The sequence below is a fragment of the Perca fluviatilis genome, chromosome 21 (genome assembly GCF_010015445.1).
Source record: "Perca fluviatilis chromosome 21, GENO_Pfluv_1.0, whole genome shotgun sequence".
In the NCBI taxonomy this organism is placed as follows: domain Eukaryota; kingdom Metazoa; phylum Chordata; class Actinopteri; order Perciformes; family Percidae; genus Perca; species Perca fluviatilis.
This window is the reverse complement of record NC_053132.1, coordinates 5,942,495-5,955,076: the sequence shown is the minus strand read 5'-3', so window position 1 is coordinate 5,955,076 and position 12,582 is coordinate 5,942,495. Positions and strand designations below refer to the sequence as shown.

General features: G+C 44.9%; 1 protein-coding gene across 3 annotated transcripts in view; it reads right to left on the bottom strand.

Annotated features, from left to right (window-relative positions):
* Nucleotides 1–12,582, bottom strand: part of LOC120551191 (PH and SEC7 domain-containing protein 1-like) — a 95,826-nt gene that overhangs the window by 64,090 nt on the left and 19,154 nt on the right. For all 3 annotated transcript variants that reach the window (XM_039788415.1, XM_039788417.1, XM_039788416.1), the window contains exons 2-3: nucleotides 1,096–3,552; nucleotides 158–275 (exon numbers count right to left, since the gene is read on the bottom strand). In XM_039788415.1, the coding sequence (XP_039644349.1) occupies nucleotides 158–275; nucleotides 1,096–3,249 (2,272 nt within the window). In that variant the 5' untranslated portion in view covers nucleotides 3,250–3,552. The remainder of the gene's footprint in view (nucleotides 1–157; nucleotides 276–1,095; nucleotides 3,553–12,582) is intronic.

Below are 12,582 nucleotides of genomic sequence, written 5' to 3'. Positions count from 1 at the left end.
TCTCTGCAGGTTGATGAAGGTGAAGTTTCTGCAGCTTCAGTCTGATCTTCTTTCTCTCTCTCTGTTTGTGTTGATCTGAGATACATAGCTTATATATATATATATAAAAAGAAAACTGGTATAACATGATGTGCAGTAACTAGATGAAAGCTCTCACGTTTCTCCCCCCTGCTTGCAGCCTCCTCCGCAGGGGTCCCGAATAAAAACTCCCACTTGGCACGAGCGATCCTCTGACAATGGAGCGAGGGTACGGGCACTGCACAGCCACTGTCCGTCTGAAAGACACACACACACACACACACACACACACACACACACACACACACACACACACACACACACACACACACAGCGGCATACTTATTAGGCTAGCTCTGCAGTGCAGCATTAAAGGAATGGCACTACATTTGGGAAATTCGTTTGTTCTTGTCTAGAGTCAGATGAGATCGATAACACTGTAATGTTTGTGAATATGAAGCAAGAGTCAGTTAGTCAGCTTAGCATAAAGACTAGAGACTAGAGAGTTATAAAACACATCAACCAACATCTTTTAAGCTTAATTGACACGCTATATCTCATTTGTCTGATCTCCACTCAAACAGAAATGTGAAAACAACAATTTGTGGCTTTAGGGGGAGTTACATGCAACATTTTCTTGATTTCTGATAAAATATCTGATATATAATATAAATTTGTGAAGAAATAGTTCCAGAAAGTAACTCCCCATAATAAAATAGTCTGTTTTACAGGTCTGTTTGTATGGGGATTAAATAAAAAAAATATACAAAGTGTTTCACCATTAGTGGGATTTTGTGGTGTTGGTTGATAGATTTTTGAATTTGGAGAGCGCTAGCTGTTTCCTCCTACTTCCAGTCTTTATGCTAAGCTAAGCTTACAGCCACATGGCTCCAGCTCCACACTTACAGCACACACATGAGAGTTGTACAATTTTCTCATCGAGCTCTTGACAACAAAGTGAATTTGAATATTTCCCAGAATTTCAAACTATTCCTTTAACTCTAAAGTCTCTAAATTATATATAATTTAAAAAAAAAGCAGTTATAAGTATCAACAGTTCACCCATACAGAGCCCACCTGTATTCCTGAGGTGGCGGCCCCGGTCTCGTTGCTCTGGTGACTGGACTGACTGGACTCGGGGGACACACAGTCTCTGTCCCCCAAGCTGCCCGTCACGCCACTGGAGCTCCGCGAGGACGACCCTCCCATCGCTCCGTTGTGCTCCGCCTCTGGAGGCTCTTGAACCCTCTGCTGCTCCGCCTCGTACCCGTCCATCTCATCATCGCCCTGGCCTTCCTCACCCTCGTCCTCCTCTGGAGAGTCCAGCACCACCGGGCCCAGAAGCAGGATCTCTCTCCTCCTCTGCTCAGCTCGTTTCTGCTGGGCTGTGGGACTGAGCGGCCGGCGACGCTGACTGGATTGACGCTCAGGCGTTTGGTCATCAACAGACCTAAATCCAGCCTCAGGGTTCGGCCTCGGGCTGTTCTCCACCTGCGTCCCCCACTGCTGTCTGGATGTCCAGCTGACCGGCGCCTCCTCAACACTCTGAGTGATAAAGAGCCTGCGTGCAAGCTCAGTGCAGTCGCCTCTCTCGAAACAGCTCAGGTCTCCTCTCTTGTCCAGGCCCGGGGTCCAGGAGTCTCTGGCGTACCGGAGCTGACGGCGATGCAGGGTGGGGGTATCTGGGGCTCGGAGCTCCGCTTGGAATAGCCTGGGGTCCCTCATGGGAGAGCTGAGCTCAGTGGGAGGATGAGACGGACGGAAAACACGTGAAGGAATGGCGGGGGAACTCTGAGCGGCTGCTAAAGTTGAGCTCTGATGCTGGGACTTCTGAACGCGGTCCTCCTGGTGGGTTTGATAATTAGTACGGGGGGTTTCAGGCTGGTGGGAGTCCGTGTTGTCAGTTGCTTGCGCGTGTTGCTCGTTTAAAGGGATGTTCATCTTAAGCGTTTGCTTAGACTGTTGTGCGTTTGGAGCTGGACTGTGAAAGTCTCCGGCGGGATCGCCTAAAGCGTTGTGCAATGAGGACCTGCGGGCCTCTGTGAGAATGGAAGATAGTTTGGTAGCCTCCTCTGCTAACCTGCGGGCGACTTCAGGGCTATGAGCCGGAGAGGAGGATTTACTGTCACTTAACTGGTTCAAGCCCTCAACTACATTATTGCCAAGTTGGAGGATTGTTCCCTGTGTGGGAGTGCTCCTGTTGCAGGACCTGTGAACATGTCTTTTGGTGGCTGGACTTCCTGCCACAGCTCTGGCCTCTGCTGACCAGCGAAGAGGGCTCTGGGACTCGACACAGGACTCTGGCTTTGCGTGAGGAGACTGCCTGGACTGGGAGGATAGCTGGTCTGACGCGGGGCTCCGAGGCAGCCCACAAATAGCCTGGCTCCTATCTGTGAAGTCTTTGAGATTTGCGCTGATGTTCTGACGCTGAACAGGAGAGCCAGCCCAGGACTGACAGCGTGGCTGTTGGTTGAAGCGCGAAGATGAGGATTGCTCAAGTGCGTGGGCTAGTTTAATTCTCAGTAGAGGGGAGCCAAACTCCTCCACAGCCCTCTGGGTAGCTGCCCTGCCGATGGGGTCCAAAGCTGACTGCCGAAGGCCGGGAGAGAACGTCTGCTGGTGACTTCCCGGAGATCGAAATGTCAGCTTGGGACTAGAGCTGCGCGATGAATCGGGACTCCCGAACCAAACTGGGTCGCTGAGTCTTTTACGAAAGTAAGAGGGGGTAGATCGTTCCTCTCTGGTCCCTCTCTCGCACACAGAGTTGCGTGGACTCTCCACGGTCTTCACATTGGACTTCTCAATGTAGCTGAAGGTGACCACAGACCGCGTGCCATCGCTGACCTCTTCTTTGGTAAACCTCCGGCAGTTGGGAGGCGTGTGAGGGACGGAGACCTTTCCAGAAGAGGGCATCATTGGCGAAGAGTGGACGGCAGACACTCCATCACACGGTGTACTCCGGAGCTTGGTGACTGTCGGGGAGCTGCTGGCTTGCTGGAGCTGAAAGCTGTTTCTGGAAGGAGACTGGCTGTGTGTGCAGTCCTGAAGCAGGCGGTGAGCTGCGGAGGCCTTGGTGACGCACGTCTGGCTCGCTAGCTGAGACAGGAGCTCCGCTGGACTGTCCTGAACCGAATCCGAATGCCCCTGAGCAATCTCTTCCTTCCCTCCGCTCTGATCTGGGGCAGACCTCACTTCCACATACAAATGAAGGACTTTTCCAGACTGGGACATGACCTCCTCTCAAGCCGTAATGAGGACAGAGAAGCAGAAATGGAGCAGAGAGAGAGAGAGAGAGAGAGAGAGAGAGAGAGAGAGAGAGAGAGAGAGACAAAAAAGGGAAAGGGAAACTCTTTTGTGTCCTCTTCTTCTATTTGTCGGTTTGTTTTTCTGCTGGTGGTGCGTGTCAGTTTATTTTTAGACGGTCTTTCTTCTCCCTCCCAGAGCGTCTGTGTGCAGAGCAGAGACACACAGGCTGGACGGCCAGAGGACAAACATGCCCATGGGACACCTCCAACAGCTCCCTATTCTTCATACCTGTGAATGACAGAAATAAAAAAGGAGGATCTGTTGTCTTTGGAGTCCCTCAATTGACACTCGTTACGCACACAACGACACACACACTCGTTACGATATTCCATTCCATTAACTTGTTAGTGGTGACACCAGTTTCTTTATTTACATTCATTGTGCAGTAAATGAAAAGATACCAACATTAACAGGATAAGGCTGCTATTTCTTCTTATTGGCAAGAAATGCCATGAAAAGACCTAAACCAACAATGTGTCTGTCTCTTAAAGTGCTCATATTATGCTTTTTGGCGTTTTCCCTTTCCATTGTTGTGTTATATATCTTTTTTGTGCATGTTATAGGTTTACAAAGTGAAAAAGCCCAAAGTCCCCCCCAAAGGGACTTACCATCTCCAACAGAAAACACTGTTCACCAACTGCTCCAAACAGCTCTATTGTAGTCCAGCCTTTACTTCAGAGACAAACATGGTCACTTTGTAACACACGTTATAATGCTCGCCTAGCTGCTAGCATGGCATGCCCTCATACTCTGCTCCTGACTGGCTAGTAGTCCTTACCTAGCTACTGTCAGGGCACACCCTCATACTCTGCTTCTGACTGGCTAGTAGTCCTTACCTAGGTACTGTCAGGGCACGCCCTCATACTCTGCTTCTGACTGGCTAGTAGTCCTTACCTAGGTACTGTCAGGGCACGCCCTCATACTCTGCTTCTGACTGGCTAGTAGTCCTTACCTAGCTACTGTCAGGGCACGCCCTCATACTCTCCTTCTGACTGGCTAGTAGTCCTTACCTAGCTACTGTCAGGGCACGCCCTCATACTCTCCTTCTGACTGGCTAGTAGTCCTTACCTAGGTACTGCGCATGTGCGACTCCCAACAAAGATGGAACAGAAGTGAGATGCCTCACTTTGTAGCTAAAACAGAGGGTGAAAAGAGGAGCTGCAGAAGGATGAGCTGCAGCAATGTGCAGTACAACACAAATATGGTGTTTTCTGAAAATTAAACCATGTAAACCTATTCTGATATAACCTCTAAATACAATTATGAACCTGAAAATGAGCACAATATGGGCACTTTAATACTTTCCAACTTCCCTGTCAGCCCCAAGCTTGTTCATACATTTGGAAGAAGTATTCAGGTTCTACCTACCTACTACCTACAGCTTTTTAAAGATGTTATTCAGCTTAAAAAGTAGGAGAATTTTCTCAACACATAAAGGAACCATTCATCCTTCAGTTTATCACAAACATTCAACATCAGCACATCTGGAGATACGTGGTTTTCACTGGACAGGAAGGGGATGAAAAACTGTCATCTGAGAAGTAACTAACGCTGTCAGACAAATGTAGTGGAGTAAAAAGTACAATATTTTCCTCAGAGATGTAGTAGAGTACAAGTAGAAAGAAGGAGAAAATGGAAAGAAGTAAGTACAGTACTTTGTTACATTCCACTACTGCAAATATATATATATAAAAAAATAATTTACAGCAGCAGCTATATCTATTTGTTGACAACGATAAAAAATACATTGTGTTTCCAGCCTTAATGTTTCCTGTTCTTTATTGTCCCATAAATAACAAACACAAACTGAAGCTATTTGACGTGCTAATTGATTCATACGACAATAAATAATAATACTTTAATAATTTATATTCAAACAGAGTAAAAGCACTCTCTCTGCCAAAAACAAAAGAGGAGCAAAACACTACAGCTAGCCAAGCTTCAGAAGAAGAGGGCGAGTGCCTCAAAATAGGCGAAACGATGGTATACACTTCAGAGATTATTGCAGCCATTTCATTTACACCTCCTCCAAACGCACGCAGATAAGGATGTACAGACTGTTCAAGGCCAGCTGATATCTGCCTCATTACAGCAAATCCTTGCATTAGAAAGGCGCTGCTGTTGTTACTGTGAACACAGACTTGTTGGACTGAATTAGATATACATTGACTAAGTACAAATCAGGTTAATGTATTGAATGACTGTGCCTCAGTGTACTTAAGACACACCTCCTGAAAGGACTTCTAGTTGTCAGTTCAAGGCAAGTTCAGTCAGGAAGACTTTATCTTATGTTACTCACTCGTTTTCTACCCTCTCTCTCTTCCCCCCCCCCATCAACTGATTAGGGGTGTTAATTCTTTAAAGTTAAACCAACCAGATTTAGCCGCAACCTCTATCAGCCAATCACATTGTTGTTGTCAATATTTTTTTATTATTTAAATTATTCTTTTTTTGGGTGCCTAGGTAGCTCACCTGGTAGCGCGTGCGCCCACATATAGAGGTTTACGCTTCGACGCAGTGGCCGTGGGTTTGACTCTGACCTGCGGCCCTTTGCTGCATGTTATCCCCTCTCTCTCCCCTTTCATGTCTAAAGCTTTCCTTTAAAAAATAAAGGCCTAAAATACCCAAAAATAATATAAAAAACATATTTATCCATTTCTTTTTTTTGACATTTTTATTTTATTTTTGACAGGGCTTTGAAAGGGGAGAAAGAGGGGAAATGACATGCAGCAAAGGGCCGCAGGTCGGAAGCCAACCCACGGCCTCTGCATCAAGGACTGAGCCTCTGTATGTGGGCGCGCGCTCTACCTGGTGAGCTACCCAGGCGCCCGATTGCTGTCAACATTTAAATGTTCTCCTCTCGGTTGCTGTCAGCTCTCATTTCAGCGTGAATCATCGCGACCCTCTTCCGCCCCGTTCACCTCCAGCTCCTCATTTCCTTTCCTTCCCTTTAAAATATGATGAGGTCACGATGGGTGTCCAATTGCCAAAGACCTTTCTCATTTTTATACATCTTGAGCCGCGTCTGATATGTTTATATGTCATTTTGACACAAATACATTTGATGTTTGAAAGTCTCTAGGTTTTGACATAAATGCAGATATGAATGTAATTTAAAAAAATAATAATAAATAATTATCAATTTCCAAATATTGCACCTGTCAATCTAGAACGAAATATTCTGTAGCCTATTTTGCCGTAAATACTGCCGACATTGTCTTTACTGTAATCAAATCAGTATATATTTATGTTTAACATGGTATTTCATTTTATCAATGGGAAACATCCATGTGTCCAGACAAGGCTAGCAGCAGCGCCGCGTCAGACGTTTCTGGTGTGCAAAGACATAGAAAACGCCACGCAGCCGCCACGCAACTGAAATGCAACAGAAGGCAGTGGAGGCCTTATTCACTTATTCATTTTTATGAAGAAAGACATCTACACATTGAGCCTCCTCTAAACATCCATTCACAGTGAGATGATGAAGAAGACATCTTAATGATATTGATCCAGATATTGAACCCGCCCTGGCCTGGACATATATATATATATATATATATATATATATATATATATATATATATATATATATATATAAGGAAAAAGCCTGGGTGTGGACAAACCAACATGATAATAATGTGCACGTCCATGCTTAAGTCAAAGTAAAGGATCTGAAAACGAGTCAAACATCAGATGCAGGTCAAACACATCGTGCATCAAACTCTTACTCTCGCGAGAGCACAATTAGAATTTGCTCAGCGAGTCAGTCTGGCATTCAGTAACGATGCTCATTAACTATGCGCTGGTAGCCGAGCTGCACCAATCACATTGGTGTATCTGATATAGGCGGGCCAGAGGCGAGCTAAACAGATGACGACAGCGCTGTGACGCCAAAGTCATCAGTAAACACTGCAAGATGACTACGGATGAACACCGGTTGTTTGAAACGGCTTTGGCCGCTATAATGAACGAGTTAGACTCGGCCTACCATCTACCATCTACCAAAGAGTTTAATCTACTAGTTAGCTCCTCTGGTAGCTAAGAGTTTAATCTACCAGTTAGCTCCGCTGGTAGCTAAGAGTTTAATCTACCAGTTAGCTCCTCTGGTAGCTAAGAGTTTAATCTACCAGTTAGCTCCTCTGGTAGCTAAGATTTTAATCGACCAGTTAGCTCCTCTGGTAGCTAAGAGTTTAATCTACCAGTTAGCTCCTCTGGTAGCTAAGAATTTAATCTACCAGTTAGCTCCTCTGGTAGCTAAGAATTTAATCTACCAGTTAGCTCCTCTGGTAGCTAAGAGTTTAATCTACCAGTTAGCTCCGCTGGTAGCTAAGAGTTTAATCTACCAGTTAGCTCTGCTGGTAGCTAAGAGTTTAATCTACCAGTTAGCTCCGCTGGTAGCTAAGAGTTTAATCTACCAGTTAGCTCTGCTGGTAGCTAAGAGTTTAATCTACCAGTTAGCTCCGCTGGTAGCTAAGCGTATGGGGCTCTGGATACGTCACCCCGTGTAATCCAATTGTGTGCAGTGAGATTTTCAAATGCATGCTTGGTGCCGCCCCTCGAGTTGGGCCATTGTCATTACTCAGTGCCAGACCCTTAATCTTTCAGATTTGGGTCTGGATTTCCAGGCTACCAAACTCTTATCACAGACATGTCTTTATTATTCTATTTAAATCCTGTGCTGGAGCCTCTTTTTCTTCTTTGTTGAGCTAAATCTTTTGGCATTCACTCAACTCAACTGAGCTGAATTCTGTCCAATTGTCACCGTTCTGTTTAGCGCTCATGCAGAACAACTTTCCACGCCAATAAAGCCTCAGACAACAGAACTCAGAGGAGGATGGTGAACTTCAGACTGCTGCCAGCAGCGACAGATTGGAGTTGCCGTATGGTAGCAGTGGGAGAGAACGTGTGCATTGAAAATGGAAGTTGACAGAACAAAGAGAACTTGTGAGAGAGTTGGCACTGGAGGCGAGCCACTTTCCCTCCCTGACCCCAACTGATGTTTCTGCCCTCGTCTTCAAAGAGACCAAACTCAATCCCATCACAAATTCTTAAATTAATTTACCCGGCCTCTCTGCATGGAGTCACAGCAACGTAGGTTTCACTGTTTCAACTGATCTGATTAACTTTTATTTTCTCTTCACTGTTGAAAAATAAAGTTAAAATGTTTCCTTTTTTTCTTTTTCTTCAACTTTTAGCGCCTCTCCCTTTCTCACACTCCTACCTTTCTGTCGTTTTCACACCTCGGAGCTAGTGTTCCCACAGCTATTCACAAAGAAAGGCCTTTGTCCAGTTGTTGGTGGCTTCACGAGGCCCCATTGTCTAACAAGGTGTGAGGAAGACGACGTGGCTCCTCCGCTGCATCATTAACGTGACAGAGATGGTTTAGTGATGAAGCCGCTTGGCTGATTAGTAGATTTGTCATCTTTGTCACTACCAGAAGAAAAGTACTTCCACACTGCAAACACACCGTTTTCTCTCTGGTTTGGCCCTTTCGTCCACCCTATTCTCACAGGATTAATATTAGCGTGTCTATGTTCCCACAGCCCTATGTTCCCACATTTTTTTCAAAATTAGGCCCTATGTTCCCACATTTTAAAGATTTTTTTCAAAATTAGGCCCTATGTTCCCACAGTTCCCACATTTCTAAGATTTTTTTCAAAATTAGGCCCTATGTTCGCCTAACCCACCCTAACCCAACCCTAACCCTTGAAAGGAAATGTAGGAACACAAGACCTCATTTTGAAAATGTCTTAGAAATGTGGGAACATAGGTCCTAATTTTAATTAAAATCTTAGAAATGTGGGAACATAGGGCCTAATTTTAATTAAAATCTTAGAAATGTGGGAACATAGGGCTGTGGGACCACTGGGCTGTGGGAACATAGGGCTGACCCCAATATTACCAGGGGGACCTCATGTGTTTTACCCCCACTACGTTTTTCGTGCGGCACATTCGTACAGGATAAGTGAAGTCTGTATTTTACTCAGAGGTAAACGGTAGAAATATACATTCACATTACAAAGTCCTCTACCAAGAATAGTCTGTCCTCCCCCAAACGCCAACATAGGTCATTTGTTCAAGCACCAATCACAATTCATATTTACGTCAATAGTGGTGACGCCCCCTAGAGGCTGTAGCAGTTATGACGGGAGCATAGCAGGAAGTAAGGTGACAGAGTATAAAGCTTAATTTATGGTCGTGGCCTCTAATTTTTTTGTAACTACGCGCCCACTGCGTGCTGCGCTTTCAGTTCAACACAGTCGGCTGGGAAGAGCAGGTTCGTCTGTACAAACATCTGTGTTATTCTCTATGTACAGACCACAGGAAGTCAAACAGCCTTAAACATGTGTTCAGAGAGACACCACACTGGGAGAAGAAGAAACATTTTGCTGGAGCGTGTGCAAAAACAGGAGAGATCGTTTTGTCAAAGCTAAAAAAACAGCTAAGAGTGTTCTTAACAGTTTTCCAGTCATTTCGATTTGGAGATAAACAACAGTCACGTTACCGATTACAGTAGATAATTGTAATGTTTCACGGTACGTCTGTGTTTAACATGGATGTGTTTACTACTGTTGACAGGCAGCGTATGTACGAATCCTACTATGGCCACTCTCTACGAAGCAGCTCGATTGGTTGGGTTAGGCATTGACCTTGAGTGGTTAAGGTTAGGATAGCCGATTGGTCAGGGGATAGGACCTGAACAAATGGGGCTACGTTACCTTGCGTAAGCATGGACGCCTGGCCAATAGTAGTGTGTGAATGCTATTGAAGGGCGGGTCTTGGCGTGGCCATAGTAGGATTTGTAAATACGCTGCCAGGCAGCCTGCTTTCCTTAACTTCCGGTCTCTTCTAGCTCTTGTTTATTCACACATTATTTAGTTTGTATGCCCTCTGGTGTTTGGGAGAATACTGCAGCGTACAATGCGTTAAGCATAAACTTCTCCGTGCATTCTCGTAGCGCGCGCACGCTAACTACGACGGCCCATGCACGCGCTCCGGTATACCCGACGGTTAAGAGAGCCAAACACAGGACTTTCACCCAGGAGACCCAGGGGTTCATGTCCCATTTTTAAAATAAAAGTAAACCGAGAGTTTTTTTTTGACAGGACAAACATGACAGACATAACAAACAACTACGTCACGTGGGTAACCGAAAGTGAAGTCATGTCTGATTTTAAACCAAACCACAATCTTTTTCTTAACTTAACTACCGTATTTTCCGGACTATAAGTCGCACTTTTTTTCCTACTTTGGCTGGTCCTGCGACTTATAGTCAGGTGCGACTTATATATCAAAATATATATAATTTAACATGTTTTTACATGTGACAACTAGAATGCTGCTGCTAAAGACAACTGAGAAAGAAAAGAGATAACAAACTACAAGTAGTAAAATATGCAGCCGAAAACAGCAGAAAGAATGTTTGAAATGAGGGAGAAACTTGTGGGGGAGACTGGCGAAAAGGTGACTCTTACTGCAATGAAGAAAACAAAGAAAGCTAATCGACTAATCGCGGGCTGAAAGCAAGACGGCCAGAGCTGGAGGAACGAGTCGGGAGGGGCTTGTCAACGTCTCCACGCCTTTTAATACATCCATGCTCCACGCCCTGGTAGGTAGTTGTTCTGGGTGCTATTGCATAGTTCAATAACTGTCACGTTAACATACCGGACACCTACTGTATTCAGCCTGTTGTTCTGTGTGCTATTGTGTAGTCGACAGATGAAAAAAAAAAAATTATTCTAAATAAATGCGACTTATAGTCCGGTGCGACTTATATATGTTATTTTCCTCTTCATGACGCATTTTTTGACTGATGCGACTATAGTCCGGAAAATACGGTAAGTAGTTTTGGTGCCTAAACATAACCCGTTAGCGAACGTCGTCAGCGTTTCACAACGTTAACGACGTGTTAAAAACCGTGACTACGGAAAACGCTCCTGTGTGTCGTATCAGAGGGTAGGAATAAACGACCTATATTGTCGTATGGTTTGGAGGACTTGTTGACCGCAAATGTGTGCTTGTATTTGTTTTACCAATGCAGCGCGTTGCATTGCAGCAAAAGTTTTTGCAGCTGTTTTTTTGCCCGACAACCCTGCATTGATTTTTCTGTTGTTTTGATGTTTTTATTGTGAACTAAAATCGATAAGAAAATGGCCGCGTGCCGACGGACATACTGTAAATAATGTTTTGAGCTTCACATGGACAGCCTGTTGGCTACACCATGAATGTGACAGAGCAGCTCAAGGGGATAGATCCACAGGGATTATCATTAGGTATGATTTGTCATCTGCAGAGGAAGTTTGCAGGACGATGTCGGCTGCTATCGATTGTTGAAAAGAGCTGATGGGCCTGAACTTCATTTGATCCGTCAATTCATCATCTGAGACCGATGTTGATGGGAGCAAGAGCGATAAAGACGGGTGAAAGAAAGAGCACAGGAGAGATGGATGGAGAGCAGGAAACACAAAGAGAGAGAGAGAGAGAGAGAGAGAGAGAGAGAGAGAGAGAGAGAGAGAGAGAGAGAGAGAGAGAGAAGATGAGGGAGTCACAGATGTGAAGGAGAGGGCTGTGCTGGCAGACGGCCAGAGGGATGGCGGTGTAGAGTTACAGGAAGGTCCGTGTTAGAAACACACAGAAACACAACCCTCATCCTCTGCAGTCAGATAATGCAACTGTTTAAAGGACCAGTTCACCTGAATCACCTTTTCCCACATAACTCCATTTAAAGGTCCCATGGCATGAAAATTTCACTTTTTAACATTAATGTGAGTTCCCCCAGCCTGCCTATGGTCCCCCAGTGGCTAGAAATGGTGATAGGTGTAAACCGAGCCCTGGGTATCCTGCTCTGACTTTGAGAAAATGAAAGCTCAGATGGGCCAATCAGGAATCTTCTCCTTATGAGGTCATAAGGAGCAAGGTTACCTCCCCTTTCTCTGCTTTGCCCGCCCAGAGAATTTGGCCCACCCATGAGAGAGAGAGAGACATCATGGCTTTCAAACGAGAAAAGTGGCAGTTGGTCAAGGCCTCTCTCTCCCCTTTCATGTCTTCATCTGTCCTGTGAAAATAAAGGCCTAAAAATGCCCAAAAAATTATGTTAAGAAAAAAAAAGAGGTGAATTCAGAACAACCTAAATTCACATACATGTTGCCAAAGTAAAATACTTCAATATTATGTATTCAGCAGCTGTTAAAATTCAAATAGTTATGTCTCTTCTTAGCTTCCATGGATGCACATGGGTTAAAAAAACAAAGACAGACT